The sequence below is a fragment of the Rhinopithecus bieti genome, unplaced genomic scaffold (genome assembly GCF_001698545.2).
Source record: "Rhinopithecus bieti isolate Rb0 unplaced genomic scaffold, ASM169854v2 scaffold_23303, whole genome shotgun sequence".
Taxonomy (NCBI): domain Eukaryota; kingdom Metazoa; phylum Chordata; class Mammalia; order Primates; family Cercopithecidae; genus Rhinopithecus; species Rhinopithecus bieti.
In genome coordinates this window covers 376,040-399,074 of record NW_016810922.1, presented here as the reverse complement: position 1 = coordinate 399,074, position 23,035 = coordinate 376,040, and the positions used below count along the sequence as shown (strand labels likewise).

The 23,035-nt window shown below is 38.5% G+C and overlaps 1 protein-coding gene across 1 annotated transcript in view; it reads right to left on the bottom strand.

The window, feature by feature from the left end:
• DST (dystonin) overlaps nt 1-23,035 on the bottom strand; it is a 387,485-nt gene that overhangs the window by 177,190 nt on the left and 187,260 nt on the right. The window contains 10 exon segments of the mRNA XM_017893233.1: nt 152-280; nt 366-828; nt 2,154-2,308; nt 2,618-2,711; nt 6,421-6,548; nt 6,642-6,672; nt 6,674-6,735; nt 9,418-9,537; nt 11,758-11,864; nt 11,964-12,076. Coding sequence (XP_017748722.1) covers nt 152-280; nt 366-828; nt 2,154-2,308; nt 2,618-2,711; nt 6,421-6,548; nt 6,642-6,672; nt 6,674-6,735; nt 9,418-9,537; nt 11,758-11,864; nt 11,964-12,076 — 1,402 coding nt within the window.

Here is a 23,035-nt window from a genome sequence, read left to right as displayed (position 1 = left end):
AATATGAGATTAAAAAGACACTCCAGTTAGGAATCTGAAGGAATTCTGACTCACACTTGATGTATCTATTATTGATTTACAGGGTCTTTATGTAAAAAGCAAAACAAGAGTAAACTAAAACAAAATATATACAAATTTTAAATTCACATACCTCACTGATTTTAGCTTCTTTGAGGCTAGATTCAAATTCTTCAATAGCTCTATGAACATTTTTATGATTTTCTAAATGGCTTTCAACACTTGACAAATCTGAGCCCCATTCAGTGCGGTCCAGTTGTACCTTCAAACAGTAAAATACTGAGTTTAGAAAAGAAATTGCTAACAATAAAGACGGAAACACTCAGGTAAAGTAAACTTTGTTTTACCTGCATCTCTTCAACCCAGTTCAAAAGATCCTGAACAAATTTCATGTTGATTTCCTCTTCTGTTAAATTTTGATCTAGCAAAGAAGACTTTAGAAGAGGTTTTCGGATCTGCATCAACTTCAGAGTTTGCAATGAATTTGGCTCTACTCCTGAACTGAAATTTGGAACTAATCCTGATGGGAAACCAGGTGTATAAGCTGGAGTGACAGATGGAGTCAGGCGGGAAGTCATCCCTGATGACAGGCCAGAAGTCATACTAGAAGAGGTTAGGGAAGGTGTTAAACTCTGGGTCAGCCCTGAGGTGAGACTAGGGTGTAAGGTCTGCGCAAATCCTGAGTTTAAACTTTGAGTGATTCCTGATATCATGAGCTTTGTCTGTTCTGTTGTCAGCATGCGTCCTTTGCTGTACACAGAAGAACATTCATTTCTTAAGGCCATAATTTCATCACGCAGTTTTGCAACCCTAAAAAGAAAATCCAAAGGGATAAGGTGAAATACAAAAGGCACTTGTCACAAAGAGTGAACTCTAATGTGAATTATAGGCTTTAGTTAATAATGATGTATCACAATATTGGCTTATCAGTTTTAGCAAATGTGCCACACTAATGCAAGACGTAAATAACAGGGGAAGAGGGAGGTATAAGGGAGCATATGGGAACTCTGTATTCTTCACTCAATTTTTCAGTACGCCGAAACTGCTCAAAAATAAACAAGAAAACGAGGAGATAAGTGTAGTTATATTGGTAAAATTTTGAATCATGATTTTTTTCAATGAGCACTGTACTATGAGGACTTCCAGTCTTACTTGTCTTTATAACTATCATTTATAATGAATACAGTTACTATAGCATATGATCATTTTTACATTTATGTATATATTTTTCATATTTTGAATTACTATAGATTCCTAAAGGTGAAATTACCAGGTCAAAGGATCATTTAAAATTTTTACATTTATACATTCATACTCACACACACAGAAAGAGAAAGAGAGAGAGAAACTATAGCCTGAAACATTCCATACCTACCCCCAAACACACACTTCTCAGTGATAAAGGTTTTCATACACATATTTTCTTTCAAGATTTTGTTATGAACATTTTCATAATAGGATAAACCGAAAGCTAAAAAGCTGAATTAAAAATGACACTTTTTGGCCAGGCACGGTGGCTCATGCCTATAATCCCAGCATTTTGGGAGGTCAAGGCAGGTGGATCACTTAAGGTCAGGAGTACAAGACCAGCCTGTCGAACACAGCGAAACCCCGTCTCCAGTAAAAATACAAAAAATTAGCCAGGCATGGTGGTGAGTGCCTGTAATCCCAGCTACTAGGGAGACTGAGACACGAGAATCACCTGAAGCCAGGAGGCAGAGGCTGCAGTGAGCTGAGATCGCACCACTGCACTCCAGCCTGGGTGACAGAGCAAAACAGCATCTCAAAAAAAAAAGACACTTGTCTTACATTTTTTCTCTTTCAAACATCCCATGAATACTTTAAATATATGTAAATGTATGTGTGTAACATACATACATCTAGTGTATTCATTTTAATGAGTTAGTTACTGCAGCAGTATTATATGTACCATAAAATATTTTTTCTATTGCTAATCTTTAAAAAACAAATATCTACTTAAACACCAAAATATACAAAAATGTGACACACATTTTCAACTAAAAAAGAGCAAAGAAATATATTTCATAAAATTTTCATATTCTACATTCCTATTTCAAATGCCCATGAAAGAGTTATACAAAAAAGGACAGAGAAAGAATAAGTAGCACTCTTACCTCTGTACCAATTGATCTGCCTGGTAGTATTTTCCATCAATAAGAATCTGTACATCAATTACATGCTGGCGTAAAAGGTTCTCACATTCAAGTATATACCCAGCAATTTCTGCTTCATTCTGAAACTGCACTCCCGATTCTAATCTTTTAGAATCCTGTATTTTAGAAGAACGCAGTATTAATTGTGTGAAACAAGTTTAAAAACTACCTCAAATATAAAACATCAAATATTGGAACAGAGGCCTACTTGGGCTTTCTTTAGTTTTCCTTGTTGGTTCAAAAATATGTTTTCCCTCTTCTTGTCTCTCAGAGAGCAAACACCAATCATAATCTTTAACAAACTTTAAGTTTCAGTGGAGAATAGTACCAAGAATCAACCAAACATTATGCAAAAGTTTTAGTTCATCCAAACGCACAGTGAATCCTCTACACCACAACTTCAATGGCTCTTAAAATTAACTTACAGACTGAAGAGCATTTCGAGCAAGTATTAGTTTGTCTTCACAGATGACACTGTCCCTCTGAACTCGGTGGGCAATCTGTTGCAACATTTCTAACCTAAAAGATGAGACAAAATAAAATAAAGCTTTTCCCTTTGAAGTCAAAGAGCTCGCCATTCCTGAAAAGTGCTGCCCATCAAAAAGTAAAACACAATCCCACACCAATGATTCAATACCTGCGTCCATCAAAGGATTCATTGCCGAAGCTAATGCAAGAGTTGATCAGTGTTGGACCATAATGAACCGAGAGAAGATTTTCATTCGAATCAAGACTGGTTCGAGTGCTGGTAGTGTTACTAAACACAGAATCACTGCTACGGTAACTATAACTACTACTGTGCATTTTTATTCCTGAAACGATGTTCTTTCTCTGACCATTCAAAGTAGACTAAAAGGTAGGAGGTCTGGAAAAAGCTCTACTTCTAACGGTGAAAAGTGGCAGCTGAATATTACAGCTTTTAATGGCTCCTTAAATATGCTTCAACATGCATATGCAACACACAGCAAATAATATGCTGATAACTATTCAAAAGAATCTAGCCTAAAGCCATTCGTTTGCTAGCTGAGGTTTGCCTTTTGTAGCTTGTATTAAAACCCTACAAGTATGAACAAAGCAGGCAGATTGGGCGTCACTGCAAAGGATATGCCAAATATTTGCACTAAGAGTCATCCAACTGCAACCACCTAAACAACAACTCAGATGCCTCACAGATGTACAGGACAACTAGTAAAGATTATTCTGGCAATACCAATCATTAGCTAAAAGAACACAAATATCCAGTCATAGTCTGACTTCTGAAAAGACCAGGTCTGTGCTGAATAATGTAAGGAAGGCAAACAGCTAGAAGTTATGAAGTACCTATAAACAAACGAATTTGATAAGGAAGTACACTTCCATTTTAACCACCATGTCATTTGTTTATTAGGTTAAATTAATGGAAAAATATCCATTTACTTTTCTTTATATGACATGATCCCAGTAATGTTACTTCTAAACCTACTATAAAGTGCCAAGTAGAATACTGATGCAATGCTTACAAATTTGTCTGTGCTTGTTTTTCCATTCTATAGGGTATTACATGGCATAAGAACACTGACTCTTTCCCATTTGTTTTTCATACACTTCCATGCCACAGAGCTATTATTCGCAATACATAGACAATGCCAAAAAATTCGCATGAAGAAACATGAAGGCATTTATCCAACCAGGCTCCTAAATATTTTCCTACCTCCAATAATACTGTTACTTCTACACTCTAAGAATAGATATTTTTCTTTTTGGGGATCAAGAAAGGGGAAACTTGAGAGTGCCACATCAATCGCTTCTCAGCCTGTTGGCTAAGATCAAGTGTGAGAGTACCACATCAACTATAGTGAGTGAACAGAACAGCTCAGAACAATAACAGTGGCACCTATAAGTAATTATTATGTGCAATAAATTAATCATTTTAGATACATAACTCATCTCATAACCACCCAATGTAGTAGGCACTATTACATCCTGTTTACAAATGAGGAAACCGGCCGGGCGCGGTGGCTCAAGCCTGTACTCCCAGCACTTTGGGAGGCCCGAGACGGGCGGATCACGAGGTCAGGAGATCGAGACCATCCTGGCTAACTACTGTGAAAACCGATCCGTCTCCTACAAAAAATACAAAAAACTAAGCCGGGCGAGGGTGGCGGGCGCACTGTAGTCCCAGCTACTCGGAGGCCTGAGCCAGGAGAATGGCGGTAAAACCCGGGAGGCGGAGCTTGCCAGGAGCTGAGATTCCGGCCACTGCACTCAGCCCCAGGGCGACAGAGCGAGACTCGTCTCAAAAAAAAAAAAAAAAAAAAAAAAAAAAAAAAATCAAAAAAAAAAAAAAAAAAAACCAAATGAGGAAACCGAGGCTTTAAAACAGTTAATAGAACTTGTCTAAGATCATACAACTTTGCAGGCTGAGCTAATAATCTAATTTAAAACTGAGTGGCTTCTAGGCCCTGAACTCTCAACCACTCTCTGCTTTCTTTTATGAGCATATCTTAAAATTCAGCTACTGTTCTGATGCCTAAAAATCTACTCTGTATCCTCTGGAATACTTCTCCATTATTTCAAATGATTAACATAGTATCTCATTTCAATCACCCAGAATTACCTCTTCCGTAAAAGCTGCATCCTGTATATTTCTGGCTTGTTTTGGTTTTAATAATCCAGTTATGTACACTTATTATTACAGTTTAACATAAATGTAATCAGTAACTTAATAAAGGACTGACAAGTTAGACTTGCTCTCATATATTTATTTTATGCATTATTTCACAATGTTGAATCTTGAAGTCAATGTGTAAGGCACAGAGAACATGACAATACTGAGCACCTCTAATGTGTGTCAGGCGCTGTGTAAAGCATCGGCAATACAAGGGACAGAAAAAAACAAGGGTTTCTCTCCACATTTTTGGAGATCGTATCTGTGGAATAGGTAAGCCTTAAGCAACAACAGAAATAAATATAAAAATACAACCAAGATAAGCACTATGAAGGAGCAACACATGTAAACATGAGAATTCTAAGCAAGATATCTGAACTAGCCTAGGAAACCATGGAAAGTTTCTTGAGAAAGTAATGTTGGAGCTGAGATCTGAGAATGTTTAGGTGTAAAGCAGCCAGTGTAGCTGCTGTGCAGAGAGCAAAGGGGCTGGAAAGTTGTGTCTGACCACACAGGCCTTACCCTGTAATATGGTTTGCCTGTGTCCCCACCCAAATCTCACCTTGAATTGTAATAATCCTCATGTGTCAAGGGTGGGGTCAGGTGGAGATAACTGAATCATGGGGGCAATTTCCCCCGTACTGTTCTCATGGTAGTGAATAAGTCTTATGAGATCTGATGGTTTTGTAAATGGGAGTTCCCCTGTATAAGCTCTTGCCTGCTGACATGTAAGATGTGACTTTGCTCCTCATTCGCCTTCCACCATGATTGTGAGGCCTCTCCAGCCATATGGAACTGTGAGTCAATTAAACCTCTTTACTTTATAAATTACCCAGTCTCGGATATGTCTTTATTAGCACCATGAGAATGGACTAATACACCCTACAAGGTCTAGTTCCTATAGACATCATGACTAATGAGGAACACAGATCACAATACTCAGGTACCAGGTTAAGACTGTAATGGAGACAAATTCATCCGACAAACATTTCCTGAAGATTAAATGGTACCTTCCCAGGCAACTGGGTGTAGTGAGAGACAAAATGACAAAGAGCTAGTGATGATTTCATGGAGTAAACGCACTTGTAGAAGTGTGGCAGAAAGGGAACCTGAACTAACATTTATTGAGTGTGTTCTAGACGCCATCCATCACCCTTTAAATGAAGGCAAGCTAGATTTTGGTTTCCACTGCCCCTTGGAAAGAGAACTATAGCAAAAAAATGTAATAAGAAATAAAATCAGTTCCTTGTTGACCTGTAAGCTTTTAGATCCAGGCCCTGGTGACTTAAGGTCAATATGAGAAATCACAAGTAATTTTGACTGGTTTTAAAACTGTAAAGCCTTATTAGATGAGACTTCACATACCAATCCAGCCTAGCAGGTCATTTATATACATATTATTTCACTGACTGACTCCTTAAAATCTCTTAGAAGAGTTTCTAGATAAGAAAATGCAGGATCAGAAAGATTAAGTGACTTATCCAAGGCCATGTAAACAGAAGTTTAACTTAAGTTATTTCACAACAACACAGAGGCTCCCTCCGCACTTGATATTCATGGCAGAAAACACCTCTGGCCTACCTTTCTACTTCTGGACGAAGTGCCTTCTCTCTCTCAAGCATGGCAATAATGAGTTTCCCCCACTCTTTTTCTATGTCATTTGGATGATAACCTTGAAGGAGCTTGATGCGTCCAAATTCTATCCAAATCTTGAGAAAACAAAAAACTTTAATGTGAAGCAAAAATAAAAACAAAACGAAACAAAGATTATGCTTGACAATATAAAGCAAATCTGAGCTTACCTCTAATAATTTATACAGACGTTTAATTTTGATTTTCTGTCTCCTTTGGTGGAATTTCTGTTTCTTTAAACTGTAAATACTGATTATAAAGTGCCTAAAATAAAAAGGACAAGAAATTAAGGACCAAACTTAAAAGATCTGTTTTCATTATCTCACTAAGTCACCACTTCAAGTGTTATGTACTGTATCATATGCAGTCAATGGAATTCCTTTGTTAAACTGACACTCAAAGACAATACCAATTTCCAGCCAGTTGGTGACGTGGGTTATCTAAAATTTGATGAGGGTGTAATTATTGATGTGAGCCATGCTTTAGTGCCACAGGGGGATCTGGATAATAATAGACCATGTAGTGTTTACTAGTGCTCTACTAAAAATCTCTCATCCTCCAAACAAGAAAACATACCCTTTAAAAGATGCACTTCCCAAATGCTGTACTTTAGCTTTCAGTCTTTGGAAAAATAATTTGAAGCAATTCCCATAGAGAAAGGAATAAAACCACTCTCTTCTATTGCATGGTTCTATCCTTCAAAAAAACACTTCTTAGCAGAAAGGGCTAAAATTTGGTTTCAATGTCCCAATGGCCGATGTAAACAGATTTTTTTAAACAAATGAAGGTAGATGCTATTAGTTGATGGGGCTATTATTACAGAAGTTTCAACCGTATAATTAAATTATTATCTAGTTTGTATATATTAATTTGGGAACCTCTTAAATATAGTGTATTTATTAAAAGGGACCTTCATACAAATTATGTAGATAATGCATCTCCACATTTAATAAAATAAGTGTGTACTAATTACTTCATTCTAATTCATGCAGCTATAAAACAAGACCCTGTAAATCTTTAGGATGACACATTTCTGAAAGATTCCATTCAAAGTTCTGCTAATGCAATTATCTGGCATTTCCCCATGATGTATTTTCTTTTCTAATCTATGTCTTGTTCTAGTCATCAGCAAGTACTCTGATCACTTCTTCTATAACTAAGGATCTACACTAATCAGAAGCCAATACAATTCATCCAAGGGTCTGAACAATAGAAATCCATTTGGAAATAAATGTATTGGAACATGAAATCTGAAAATTGTTTTGAAATCAGAATACAATGTTTCAGAATGTCTGTTGGTCATTAAGCACCGAATGCTCCTATGTGCTAAACACTATTCATGGCACCACATGGTAGTTGTAGGGAAATGTTTTCCTGCCCTGGAAAATTACATGTCCATGTAGGGAAACATCATACAAACAGCTTGAGAACACTTAAAAAGTATCATATCATCAGATGCCAAGTAAATTCGTGCCAAGGACAAACTCTCTGTGGCACTGGGAATGAAAGCTGTTCCACAGATGTTCTGTACGGATGCAGGAGCACAATGAGTAACTCTAATGGAGCTCACCCTGAGTTATTACAGTTTTCTCTATCCCAGTTTGATCATGAAAATAAAACTTACAAACCAAGGAAGTAAGGCTTTGTGGGCAATATTCGCATTATCAGCTTCTAGAAATAAAGTAGACCACCTTGCTATTAGTTTAACTAGGGTGTGACAAAGAGACAACTTACTCTTTAATAAGTTTACATATTTATAATGACTTTTTTTTTTTTTTTTTTTTTCCCCAGACGGAGTCTTGCTCTCTCACCCAGGATGGAGTGTAATGATGCGATCTCGGCTTACTACAACCTCCACCTCCCAGGTTCAAGCGATTCTCCTGCTTCAGCCTCCTGAGTATCTGGGATTAAAAGTGTGTGCCACCATGCCAGGCTAATTTTTACGTTTTTAATAAAGATGGTGTTTCACCATGTTAGCCAGGCTAGTGTCAAACTCCTGACCTCAGGTGATCCACCCACCTTGGCCTCCCAAAGTGCTGGGATTACAGGCATGACCCACCGCACCCGGCTTATAATGGCTTTTATATCTGCAATGTCTGCCTCAAAAGCGTGCCCTAAGTTTTTCAGTATTAGAAAATGGTTTACTAAAATATAAATTCACTTATACTGGAAGTCATACATGTATTTTCAAATTCATGGTGAAATACAGTGAGTACCTCTTCCTGCACAAAAAATGCCCTCTGAAGCAGTTTTTAATAGGACTCAACCACAGGCATACCCCCAATCCAGTGCCACATTTGTGTGTACTTCCCAGGGGCCCTCCTACCTCAGCCATCCCCGGGGACTCCAAGCATTTCCTATGTACTAAAATCAATTTGACAATGTCAGTTTCAGAGACTCTCTCAAATTAAACCTTTAACCTCTCAACCAAAGCTGAGAGACTACAGCTAATCTGTTTTAATTGTTAATGTTTTACCTCCATTTTCTCTGTATAACAAGAGAGATGAGTAAATAAAAATTTTGCGCCGGGCGCGGTGGCTCAAGCCTGTAATCCCAGCACTTTGGGAGGCCGAGACGGGTGGATCACGAGGTCAGGAGATCGAGACCATCCTGGCTAACACGGTGAAACCTCGTCTCTACTAAAATACAAAACTAGCAGGGCGAGGTGCCGGGCGCCTGTAGTTCCAGCTACTCGGGAGGCTGAGGCAGGAGAATGGCGTAAATCTGGGAGGCGGAGCTTGCAGTGAGCTGAGATCCCGCCACTGCACTCCAGCCTGGGCAACAGAGCAAGACTCCGCCTCAAAAAAAAAAAAAAAAATTTGCCTACTTATTATTGGCTTTCCAAGGGCAACTTTTGTTGAATTTCTAAAATTACAGAATTATTATAGCATTACTTAAGGGTTTATAATCGAATCAATCCTATGTAATTTCTATAGTGACACTAACCTTCAGTTCCACAGGATTATTAGGAAATGTTCTCTCAGACATTGTGGTCACATGGTGTCTAATCCATTGGATGAGGTAGTTCACCATATTCTGGTATTCAATCCATTTGACTTCAACATCCTAGAACAATCAAATGATAGAAAAGGTTCACATCTGTAGATAATAACATTCATATCTAAGACAATTTAGTCGGAAGTCATTCTGTAAACGTACGTATTTGAAGCCTGACAGAGAGAACCAGCTAAATGTTTTCTTACTTTCACCCAGCCCCAATCCCTGTCACATAAACACCTTTAAAAAGATGCTATCAACATTTGGCCACTAACACTAGCCTTATGAGTGCCAATTCTGATCCAAAGAAAGGGGCTGCCTGGGGTATTGTATTTAGAAGACTTCTGAGGCTCAATCTAAGCACTACAGAAAAAATCCAAAGTCAATTTGGGGTGTTTACCAGGGCTCAGGATGGGGGAGTAACAACTTGCATAAGCCAAGTTAGTTGCCATCTTTGGCAACTATTTTAGATCTAAATCTACTATGTATCTGAAACTCAAAAGACTTACCCAATATGTAGGAAACCAGATATGTATGCAAACTACAGGAAATGTATATGGTGGGATTATCCAAGTAACTCATTAGGCAAACTCTAAAAATGGAGGAAACTGGAAGGCTGACAACTGCTCTGTTTAAGTATTTGATGAATGCTTATTATGTTCAAAGGTTGTGCTGAGTGTTATAACAAAAAAATACTTTAAGACATAATACCTATTGTCAAGGAGTTACTGTCTAAATGCAGAGGCAAGAGAGATACATAATATAAACAGGCAAAATGAACAGCAGTACTTAATTAAGTGTTGAAATGCTGAAATAAATGAAATGGGTAGTATATGCTAGCTGAGATAAGAAATCAGGCAAGCATATCTGTGCCTTAAAATAGTTTCTAAAGGCTTCTTGGGAAAGGCAGCATCTGAGATGTTCTGCAATGACCAGTAAGTAATTATTGGTGGGGGGAGGTGAGTGGGGGCGCTGAAAAAGTGGACAAAAGGGGAGTCCCAAGTGAGTAAGGACATTGACATGGAAATGCCCTGTCTACCAGTAAACAGTTCATATTGGGAAATCATAGCTAAAAAAGTAGATAAACAGAATAAATATATGCAGTTTTAAATGTCAGAATATCTAGATTGCATTTAACTTTGCAAGGAATATGTAGCTACTGAAAATTTTCAAGCTAAAGACATCAGGTTTTAGACAGATTAATTTGGCAACAGTGTGCAGAGGCAGTGGGAAGAACAACAAAATGGAGATGGAAAGCTGTAAGAAAGCTATCAGCCTAGTTCTGCAGTGATAGGCAGCAGGATCAACATGGAGGTAGTGAGAAGCAGCAGCAAGAGATGGCCAAAAGAAACATTCTGAAGCAACACTCAACACTGAATAGTCAGGGGTGAGCATGGAAACAGGCTACTCAGGGACCCAAAGAAGAGCATGAAGACTTTGAAAAGAAGAACCTAAGGAAGAAAATGGAAACAGGTCTAGAAACAGCACACAGAACTGACAGAAGCAATCAGAAAAGGGAGCTCCTAATCTAAGGGAGCTGATCCCAGATGAGCTCCTAAATCTTCAAAGTAATGTAGGGGGAAAAGGTATCTGCAAAGAGGAAGGCAGAAATCCAAGTGAAGGGGCTCATTCCCAAATATGTGACACATCCAGGGTTTCCTGTTCTCTTCCAGAAATGCATAAGCACTTGTTAGCATAACCACCAAAAAAAAAAAAAATGCATCACTGAAGTGAATTATACAAACCTTTAAGAAATAGTAGACTAATAAAGAGCTGAAAGCTATGTGTCAGAGACCTTCCCTGCTTACTAAGTGGCTCTGCTACTTTGGTCAAATCCAATAACTTTCCTCTGGAGCCCTCCTTTAAATCCTAAAAATGTTATCTAGCCAACATTTCACAGAATTGTATGAGGTAACAAATTTGAAATTGTTTTCAAAAGTGAGATATTCTATACATACAAAAGATAGCAAATACAGCAATGTAGAACAGCACCCAGCTAAAATGGAAAACTCTAAATTTCAGAAAGTTAAAGCTTTTATTTATAAAATTATCAGTAACTATAAATAGCCTTTTATTTATGACACAAAAGTTTTAATGAGTTATACTTTAAATTTAATGGTAGAATAATATCATGAAATACACAGAATATCAATTCATCAAACAGCATATTAACTCAAATTCTTTAAAATATATTCAACATTCAAAAACTGCAAAAAACATTATCAGTAAATGCAGTCAACTGGTCATTACTGAATCAACAGCTTCCAGTGTGGAAAAATCAATACTCACATTTGCACCAATGCCTTCCCCACCTTCAGGGACTTTAGGAAATGCATCATAGAGAGATGATACATAAGTTATTACTGATTTTTCATCAGGTGAGGAGACATCGACATCTAAAAACAGCAACATAAATCAATTATTTCACGAGGTTGATAAATTACTTTTGATCAGACTTTCATGCCAGTCCACATATAATCAAGAAAACAACTCACCTTCAGGGTCCAGAAGTCTTATAACACCAATTTTTTCTGCTACATAAAAAGCATGCTCTAAATTTGCAAGGTTGCTTTGAACAGCAACAGTATTCATATCTATCAGGTCCGGCCTAGGAAAAAATTCACTGTGTTAATTAGGCTTTCCCATGTGCCAATTCAACATTACATTTATATATGTTTCCATTTACATAACAGCATCTGCTAATATTAATACCAAGCCTGCTTTAAAATGCAGACACTTTCATCAAACATTTAACATTGCTCACTTATCTCAGAAACTTTTGTATCTAAAGCAAATATAACAAGGAAAATATAACAATTTGAACATACATAAATTTCAACAAAGTCTACAAATATATCAGTCAGAATACATACGAGTATTTGTCCTATTCAACTGATTTAAGCTATACTACTCCAACAGCATCCTTCCAATCCAACCAACATCCTATCAGTATTTCTCCTCAAAGACAAAAAGTTTGTAGCTTAGTACAAAATGGTGTCCATGGCCTCCCCATTGCACCATACCCTTTCACATCACCTGTCTTCTATAATCCTATTCATTCTTCCAAGGAGAGATCAAGCTCCACATCCTCTGTGGGGCCTGGCTGATCTTCCTAGCCCTTATGTCTGTCTCTGTTCCCTGAACTCATACTTCCACCCTGCATCACACGATATGGCACTTAGGATAATCGTAGACTTCCTTGCCCTATTAATTCACTGTTTCATGTACATGCACATGTTGTTTCTCCCAAACCATCAACTCCAAGATAGCAAGTACTATGTATTTTAAAAATTTTGTCTTTTATCCTTCTGCTGAAATAAAGAATGATATATAGTACACCCTCAACAAATACCTACTGATAAGTTTGTAAGTAGGTTGGTTCCTTAGTAATCTGAACCGTAAATGAATGTCTAAAATAAGCAATAGTTTATGTTTTCACGAGCACACATGTATGCACATGCCCCCACACATACACAGTCACACATACCAGACTTCATATCTTTCTAATTTGTGAGATTTACATAACACCCTAAACCATGCAAAAACTTTGAAGCTAGCTCTATCTACATGAGAGAGAAAAAGATTCCTCAAATACTTCTTACAGAGAAAGTGGCAAAATATGGACATTGGAGACTTCACTCAAGGCTAGACCAGTCAGGAAACTTGGATCTCAAAAACAAAGCATTGAAAGAATACAGGAACAATGTGGAAACAGGAAAGCCTTCCAAAAGAGTGGTACTCACCACCCAAAAAAATCACTGAGTAAGAGCCTGTTGATAACTTACAAAGAAAGGCTCTCTACAAGCTCCACAAGCATTCTTGTTTGCTCAAAATAATCATTTGGGGAACCACAGAAAGAGTGGGAGGGCTCAAAGGTAGTGTGGGAGAAATGAAATGCAAATGATTTTGTATACTACTTGGCAGGCTGCTTACACGAAAAGCTGTTTGAAAATAAATCATTAATATTAGAAAAGTAAATGGCAATTTGTACTCTTTTTCGTGGTGAGAAAACAGACCTCTCAAGAAAATCTTATACTTTTACATCACTTTGCACTGTTCATAATCTAGAAATGTCGTTACCATTACCTACATGCTCATATTCCAGGAAATTATTAGGAAATCCTTTAATGTTTTCAATCCGCCATCAACACAATCACTCAAAAATGATCCTACAATTATTATAGGAATAATAAATCCACTGACCACTATGGAAGTAAATGACAGACCTCTAAAAATAACATTTTTTATTCACATAGAAACATACTGAAGAATCTGCCAGCCTCAAGATTATTAAATAGGTATGTATAGCAGCCTAGACAAAAACAAGTATCTGAAGTTCTTTCATTAAAACACTGTTTTGTTTCTGTAAAATTTGCACCTTTTGGGGAAATAAAAAACAGCCTTTCTAAGTCTGCCAAATCTCAGAACAAGACATGGCATGTTATTATGAGAACCCTGCCATTAGCAAAGAAAGTAAACACTGAGTAATCCCAGAGGGAATGAATAAAGTCATTGAAGAATCAAGTTTTTCAACTAAGAGAATAAAACATAAAACTTCCTTCAGAATGGCACAGTCATTTCAACACAAAAGCAGCTGTAGAATACAATGAGTCTGAGTAAGTCATCTCTTTTATCATGATGTTTAACACTTTAATGGAACAAAAACTGAAATGGTTTTCCTCCACTAAAAGACAGCAGATAAAGAAAATTAGTTAAACAAAAATGGGAAAAGGGAAAACTTTTAAAACCACTACAAAGCTGGGTGCGGTGGCTCATACCTATAATCCCAATAGTTGGGAGGCTGAAGAGAGCGGATCACCTGAGGTCTGGAGTTTGACACCAGCCAGACCAACATGGTGAAACCCTGTCTCTACTAAAAATACAAAAATTAGCCGGCCATGGTGGCAGGCGCCTGTAATCCCAGCTACTCCGGAGGCTGAGGCAGGAGAAACGCTTGAACCCAGGAGGCACAGGTTGCAGTGAGCCAAGAACGTGCCACTGCACTCCGGCATGGACAACAAGGGCGAAAGTCCATCTCAAAAAAACACAAAAAACCACTATGAAAATGTAATAGCCTATAGTATTTGAAATGCTATTCCTCCCTTAGCTCATATCCCAACAGAGTGGTGGTCCCTTTGTCTTTCAAATCTGTCTTTCCTCCACCTGCCTGAAGCAACCAGAAGAGGCCTGTGCTGTGTGTGTCCTGTGTACCACCTTCTTTATTCATAGTCTCACTGGGATAACACAACTTTCAAAAACTTCATTTATTTTTCACATATAAAAGATACTTTCATTCTAAAGGTTTCATTCTTTGTAACGCCTTTTTGTGGAATGTTAACAGGAAATGTCTTTTCCATCTTAGGTTTGACTAACCAAAGAGCATTGGACTATATTATAGTGACCATGTTCTCAAATTATATTTTAGATAGTTGAACATTAACTACTGTAACTTGCCTGTTTTATGGAAACCTTTCAAAATCATATAATGTGATCCTTCACCACTTAAAGTAATAAATACTAGTCTTTTTATGGAAAAAAAAGGCCATTCTCTTACTTTTTTATTATTCTATGATAATGTTATCTTTTCAAAATAACCCAATCATCATGCATTATAATTCTTTAAACATGTTTAGGCCGGGTACGGTGGCTCAAGCCTGTAATCCCAGCACTTTGGGAGGCCGAGACGGGCGGATCATGAGGTCAGGAGATTGAGACCATCCTGGCTAACATGGTGAAACCCCTTCTCTACTAAAAAATACAAAAAAACTAGCCAGGCGAGGTGGCGGACGCCTGTAGTCCCAGCTACTCAGAGGCTGAGGCAAGAGAATGGCCTGAACCCGGGAGGCGGAGCTTGCAGTGAGACGAGGTCGCGCCACTGCACTCCAGCCCAGGCGACAGAGTGAGACTCCGTCTCAAAAAAAAAAAAAAAATGTTTATATCCCAGCTTTTCTTTCATAAGCAATTAAAAGTAGCTTACAAAGAAAATACATGATAGCATAAATTTTAAATTAGAAGTATAAAACCAAGGAAAGGTCTTAAAATGAAATTGGAAGTGAGACTAAAAAATTACAAATCACTTATATGCAAGCTTAGTGCCCTTAATTTGTTTTAAAAATATAGGGTAGAAAGGTATCAAAAAATGCTATTGTCATAATACAAAATAATTTTGGGTAAAAGTAATGTTTATCTTTCATACAACACCCATCTTAAAACAGCAATCTCCTCTAGACCAAATATATATATATATATATATATCTCCACAGGCATATATACATATACAGGCATGTTGGCATTTATGTATAGATAGGTATATGTATGGATATAGTATAAGGATATCACCACCTACCCTAACAGGTAACCAAAGCTAGCTGAACATAAAAATTTCATGAGAGGTTTTTTTTGGCATAGATACTTCCAAGGTAACATTTCAGTACTCCAAAACTTTATTAATACATTAGCTTGCATGAGAATTAAACAGGATTCTGCAGGAACACATGACTTCCACAGTGTTACAAATGGCTAAAGATTAGCACAACAGGCCGGGCGCAGTGGCTCATGCCTGTAATCCCAGCACTTTGGGAGGCCGAGACGGGCGGATCACTTGAGGTCAGGAATTCCAGACCAGCCTGGACAACATGGTGAAACCGGGTCTCTACTAAAAATACAAAAATTAGCCGGGTGTGGTGGTATGCGCCTGTAACCCCAGATACTCGGGAGGCTGAGGCAGGAGAATCACTGGGACCCGGGAGGCGGAGGTTGCAGTGAGCTGAGATCGCACCATTGCACCCCAGCCTGGGTGACAGAGCAAGACTTTGCCTCAAAAAAAAAAAAAAGATTAGCACAACAGACTACCTAAGGCTTCCACAATATATCATGTCAAACACCAACACACTCAACTGCAAGGAGCATGAAACAACATCAAAACACTTGGAAAGGAAACTCTTAGAAACATGGCAGAGGGGACACTAATTAAAGTTAGCTAAGAGAAAGAGAAAAATGTCAGCTAAGAGAAGAGTACTTTAGTGCAGACACAACGTTACCAAATCCTGAACCAAAAACATGACAACAGCTGAAAAGACACATATGGGAAATATCAATGGCCACAGTCCAAATCGGGATTTTTTTTTTTAAGGATGAAAAAATAAAGTGACTTAAATTCATAGAGTCTGTTAGGTTATGCTGGCTCTCAGGTGGCACTCAATAGTTGTTTATGTGGATACAAAGAGTGGGGTTCTGGCTACCCTGCATCTGCTTTCCTATGTTTGAGAAATTTCCCTTTCATAAGTCTTGGGGGTAAGGAGAGGAGCAAAGCCCATTTCCCAATACAAAAACAGAAACATGTCAGGTTTTTCCTGACTCTTTTCTTTGCCCAAGAAACGTCCACTGCATACCTCACCCCTGTACATGATATTACCTGGCCAACTCAAATTCTTTCAGTAGACTCGGTTCCACCATCATTTCCTCCAGGAAGTACTTTCCTCTGTTCCCAAATGCCGTCTGTTATCTTCATGACTGTATTTACCACATTTTTCATAACTATACATCTGTCTATCTCTCATATTGAACCATGGGCTTCCTGAAGGCAGAGCTTGTGTTTTGTCCATGTTTATGTCCTCAATATCTAGCATAATGCTTAAAACATGAACTTTTGAGGATTAAATAAATAATAAAGCAATAAATGAGCTATGGGGGCTGGGACATACCAGTGCTTCAAATTCCTTGAGCTATTTTCCATCCTAGACTTGTTCCTTCTCTTTTCACTAATTTCTACTGACAAAACCACCATCTACGGCTTCCAGTCAAATTTTGGAATCCTTATCGAAATCCACATGGACCAGGGTACAATGTCATAGCTTCCTCATATCCTACACAAGCACATACCCTTTTGAGGTTTCCTAAAGGCTTTGTCTCTCCTAAAAAACAATTTGGAAAGTGGGCACAGAGTGAGGACAACAAACAGTGGTGAAGTATAAAAGTTTCAAAAAGCACACATTGCTGCTTCTAGCTTCTCCTCCCCTCTTATGCTCTCATGTGCCCTCAGCTTCAGCTTCTGATAATGCTGCCAGTTGGGATACCTTATAAAGTAATAACAATCACAAAACAACAGGGACTAATAAATACTGATACCTACTATGTGTCAGGCAATGCATTAAAGGACTTAAAGCATTATCTCAATCGTCTCAATGACCCTAAGCATAGGTTGTATTATTATCCTGAACTTACAGATGGAAAAAAAACAAGCATAAGGAAGTTATATAACTCGACCAAGAACACAAATCTGGTAAGTGGCAGTCAGAGTTTGAACTGAGGTCTGTCTGACTACAGTCTGATTTCTTCTCTGCAATATCCTGGTATCATAAACTGAGAACTAACTAAACAGTAACACCCAATATGAAGCCGAGAATACAAAATAAAGAAAATACAGAACAAATTATACTTCTACTACTGGGCAAATCAATAATGATGTTGCATATGTATGTGTGTGTATTGACACACTCAGAAAAAATAATGTGTATGCATATGTATGTGTGTGTGTTGACACACTCAGAAAAATAAATCATAAGAAACATGATGAAGTTCCAGATTATTACCAAAACAGAACTCATCAATGCATCCTATACCAATGTTTCCCACACTTGGGTCCCAATACAGATTAAGAATAGAAAGAAAAGCCTGGTTATCTGCATTTCAACAAGTTTCTCTCCCCTCCCTCAGGTGATTCTTATCAGGCGTCTGATAACTACACCATATTAAAAACCCTTGTGTCCAATAATTATTTAATTTTCTTTCAAGATTATAAGCATTTTGTATTGGGGAAAAAAAATCCACAATGTCATCAGGCAATTATATAACGACACAAACAAAAGCACCCACAAGCAGAAACACGCTACTGCCTTATGCCCTCAGCAGGAGACAGTGAACCTTTTAACTCTTTTTCAGTGTTTATTTTTATTAAATATACAAGAAAAGAACATATTTAAATGTTCGCAAGGAGGGAGGGTGGGTGTGTCATTTTATGTTTGCCCAACTCTGGAGTACACTATAAAATAATGAAGCCTGGAAAAGATAGCATTTGGTCACACATATATATATATATTTTTTTAATCAGAATCAAAAACCCATCTAAACTTTGTGACTTGAGATATCTTATTACTTGAAAAACCACTGGGCCACAGTTTCATTCCTCAATTTAAAAAGGAAAGACAAGACAGAAAGAAGAATGGTGGTTGTCAAAAGGATGGGGGGAGGGAGAAACGGGGAATTAGAGTTTCATGGGTACAAAGTTTCAGTTACGCTGTATGAGAAGAGTTCTGGAGATGGATGACGGTGATGGTTGTACAACAAAATAAATGTACTTAATGCCACTTAACTACCAACTTAAAACTGATTAAGATGGTAAATTTTATGTACCTTATCACAATCTAATTTTTTTAATTTTTTTTTTTTTTTTGAGACAAGAGTCTCGCTCTGTCACCCAGGCTGGAGTGCAGTGGTGCAATTTCGGCTTACCGCAACCTCTGCCTCCCAGGTTCTAGCGATTCTCCTGCCTCAGCCTCCCGAGTAGCTGGGATTACAGGCACCCACCACCATGCCCAGCTAATTTTTGTATTTTTAGTAGAGACGGGGTTTAGCCATGTTGGCCAGGCTGGTCTCGAACCCCCGACCTCAAGTGATCCGCTTGCTTCGGCCTCCCAAACTGCTAGGATTATAGGCGTGAGCCGCTGCGCCTGGCCATAATTCTTTTTTTTTTTTTGGAGATGGACTCTCACTCTGTCGCCAGGCTGGAGTGTAATAGTGCAATCTCGGCCCACTGCAACCCCCGCTTCCCAGATTCAAGTGATTCTCCTGCCTCAGCCTCCCAAGTAGCTAGGAATTCTTTAAATTTTTAAGAGACTGTTTTTACATATTTGAGAGAAAAGGCTAAATTGAGGTGGAACACACACACAAAGCACAGAACTGTGAGTCTGGTGTCCTGTGATTTAGTCCTAATTTGCTCTGTGACTTTGGACACACATCCTGTAACCTGTGTCTCAGTTCTTTCTGCAGAAAATGAGTAGCAAGAATTATGGAAGTTAGAACAAAAATCAGTTACAGAGCATCTGGAAATGTGTATGAGTATGGGAGGGAGGACCTTATGGGCTGGTGGTAGCATAAGGTTCAAAGAACTCAACTGATTTACCCAAGATCTCAAGAGATTTACGTGAAAATAGTTGTGAAACTTAGTATAAAGAGCAATGTGCACAGGTTACTAAGACGTATCTATCAGCATAAAAGCAATACCACAAAAGGGTAATCAGAGAAGACAACTTGATGCTTTGGTATGCTACATAGAAATAATTCTTTCCAGTCAAAAAACTAGCAAGTTCATTCATTTATTCACTCACTCAATATTTAATATGCATTTACCATGTGCCAGGAAGTAAGGCACTGAGAACAGCCGCTGTGCATATAGAGAGCTCAGAGCTCCAAAGGTTGCTCAGGAGTAAACCAGGAGAAAACCTGGTGGAAGAGCACTCAGGTGATGAAAAAAGACATGCATAGGTCTGTGGTTGAAGGGCACAGGACTACAAGGAGACCAGTGCATGAGTGGGGAGCCAGCAGCCAGGGGAAGAACATGGTGAGACATGGGGCTTGGATGTGTGGCAAAAGGCCAAGACAATGCTGACTCTCATGAACGTCTTAAAGGATTGTAAACTTTTTTCCTAAGAGCTATGAAAAGCCATCAAAATGCATTAAGGAGGATTGGAAGAGATTAAATGATCAGATCTGGGGGTGGACAGAGAAAAAAATTTAAATGGTCAAAGAACTCCCACAGAATCTAGTTAAGTGGCCATGGTGGCTTGCAGAAGAATGTGGCAGCAGTAGATAAAAAGTGGTCAAGTCAGGAGATATTTAGAAAGGCAAATCTACAGAACCCAGTTACATGACAATGGTTACAGTAAATAGGGCTGTAAGCATGGATGAGAGACAACATAGAGAGAAAAGAAAAAGTCCAACACGCAATCTTGCAAAACTCCAGTGTTTACTGGTCTTGTGAAAGAGGCCAAGTTTACAGAGGGAACTGAGCAGGAGCAGACAAGAAGTGGGAGAAAAACCAGGAGTACAGTGTCATAAAAGCTAAAGGAAAGAGTATTTCAAGAAGAAAAGAATGGCCAATAGCGTGAAATACTAAAATGTAAGGAAGATGAGGCCTGAAAAATATCCACTGGATTTAGCTACACAGAAGTCACCCATCACCCAAGAATAAGTGTTTTAATGAATTATGGAGTAAGAGACTAGATTAGTATGTGTAGAAGAATGAGTATGAAGTGAAGAAATGATGATGGAGAGAATATTGCCAACTCTTCTGAGGACTTTGGCCTTGAAGGAAAGGAATGATATAAGGTAGTAGCTGGAATAAAGCATGCAGTTAAGGGAGAGTGTTTTTGTTGACTGTTGTTTTATTAACAGAAGAGGCTGCAGCATGCTTAAAATCCAATAAGAAAGATCTACTGAAGGAAAAAGATGAATATATACAAGGCAATGACAGAGATAAGATCCAGGGCACAGCAGGAGGGGACAGGCTTTGGGTAGGTGGAGAGAGGACTCCTGTGTTGAAAAGAACCAGGGGGGTGAGGATGGGCGCAGATGAAGATAGGTTTGTGTCTTTGGTAGCAAAAAAGACTTTCTACTTGTTGGCTTCAATTTTCTCTGAGAGTAGGAGTCTAGATCACCTGTCAACACTGAGAAAAGGTGGTGGGAGGAGGTGCTGTGAGGAAGAGAAGGGTTAATCACACAGATAGAAAAAGACTGCTGGCCAGAACCATTTGAGGCTGGTGATGATGAAGTTCTAATGAAATCAATCTACCCTGAAGTATCGCTTTCTCTGGTGTGCTTCCTGTGTGGGGACGTGCACAGACAAAGCACATGGCTGGGCTCATACAGGCTCAGCCTTTGCTGGCGAAACAGTACATACTCAGCAGTTTGCAAGGAACTGAAAAGGGACTGGGTGGAAGTGTAAAACAAAACAAAAACAAGCCTCATTCCATTTACCTAGACACCATTTTTAGAACACCTTCTATGCTACAGAACAACCCACACAGAGGTGACTGAAGACACATATGCCACTTAACATCTGCTTTTCAAAAGATCACAATAAAAATATACATTCAATATGTCTCACTATCCTATGACAGCAGAGAAGTTACCATAACAAATTCCTGAAGATGACTGTTTCGATTAAATCATGTTCAGGCTTAGCATGTCCTTACTGTTCTTATTGGTGCAAAAAGCAGCTCACCTTGCAATCGCCAAAAAAAAAAAAAAAAAAAAAAAGGCCTGCATAACTCAGTGTGGACATCCCTTCATGCTCATATTTGGGCACAGATTAGAAACAAGCTATGAAGGTAATTTTCCCTTGTTCTCAAAACTAGGTGCCTGAGTTTTTTCAAATATTCTTTTTTTTTTCTACAAAGTGACTCTCCATTAACAAGGTAGACAGCAAAAATGAGCAACAGTATATTTATAGCAAGTTTAGTACTTCAAGGTTAGAGTCTAACAACTTCAATAATTAAAAGATACCTAATGAATTATAACTTTCTCACTTCACAAAGAACAATAAATCCCATAATAGCCTAAATTTTAATGAATACAGAGAATGGTATTGATGTTGATAGAGAAGTAACTCTTCCAGTACCTACATTTTAGTGAACTAATAAAAGTAAAATTTAAGTAAACTTTAGTGACTAAAGGATAAATACACCCTCCCCAAAAAGGTGGTAGTGGCAATCAATTTATTTTTATTATGGTAGAAAACTAAATCTCAAACTACTTCATATCACAGACTAAGATGAGAATGTGAATAATCAAGTCAAAATACAAGAAGTGTTAAAACAAACAGATGAACCTGTCAAAGAAAAACAGGTGGAGTTACATATACCGGCTGCTCCTGTAATGTAAAAGAAATCTTCATGTGAGAGAAAGGTAAGAGAATGCTAAAGGGAAACATGACAAAGGCAGGACTTGTCAAGTTTCTAAGCAAGGAGAGTCTTGATCAAAACCCCATCTTCCCTCAAGCTTTACAGCCCTATTGTTAGTGGATCAGCGGCAGCATGCAGGGGGAGGGGAAACGCATGTTTATTACATTCTTCTTGAATTTCCAGGAGAGTAATAGGCAGTCTCTCTTATGCTACCTCAAGACAGCCCTACTCTAACTTTTTTTTTTTTTTTGAGATGGAATTTCACTCTTGTTACCCAGGCTGGAGTGCAATGGCGCCATCTCAGCTCACTGCAGCCTCCGCCTCCCGGGTTCAAGCGATTTTCCTGCCTCAGCCTCCTCAGTAGCTGAGATTATAGGCGCCACCAGTTAAAAAAAAATACAGCCGGGCGCGGTGGCTCAAGCCTGTAATCCCAGCACTTTGGGAGGCTGAGACGGGTGGATCACGAGGTCAGGAGATTGAGACCATCCTGGCTAACACGGTGAAACCCCGTCTCTACTAAAAAAACAAAAAACTAGCCGGGCGAGGTGGCCGGCGCCTGTAGTCCCAGCTACTCGGGAGGCTGAGGCAGGAGAATGGCGTAAACCCGG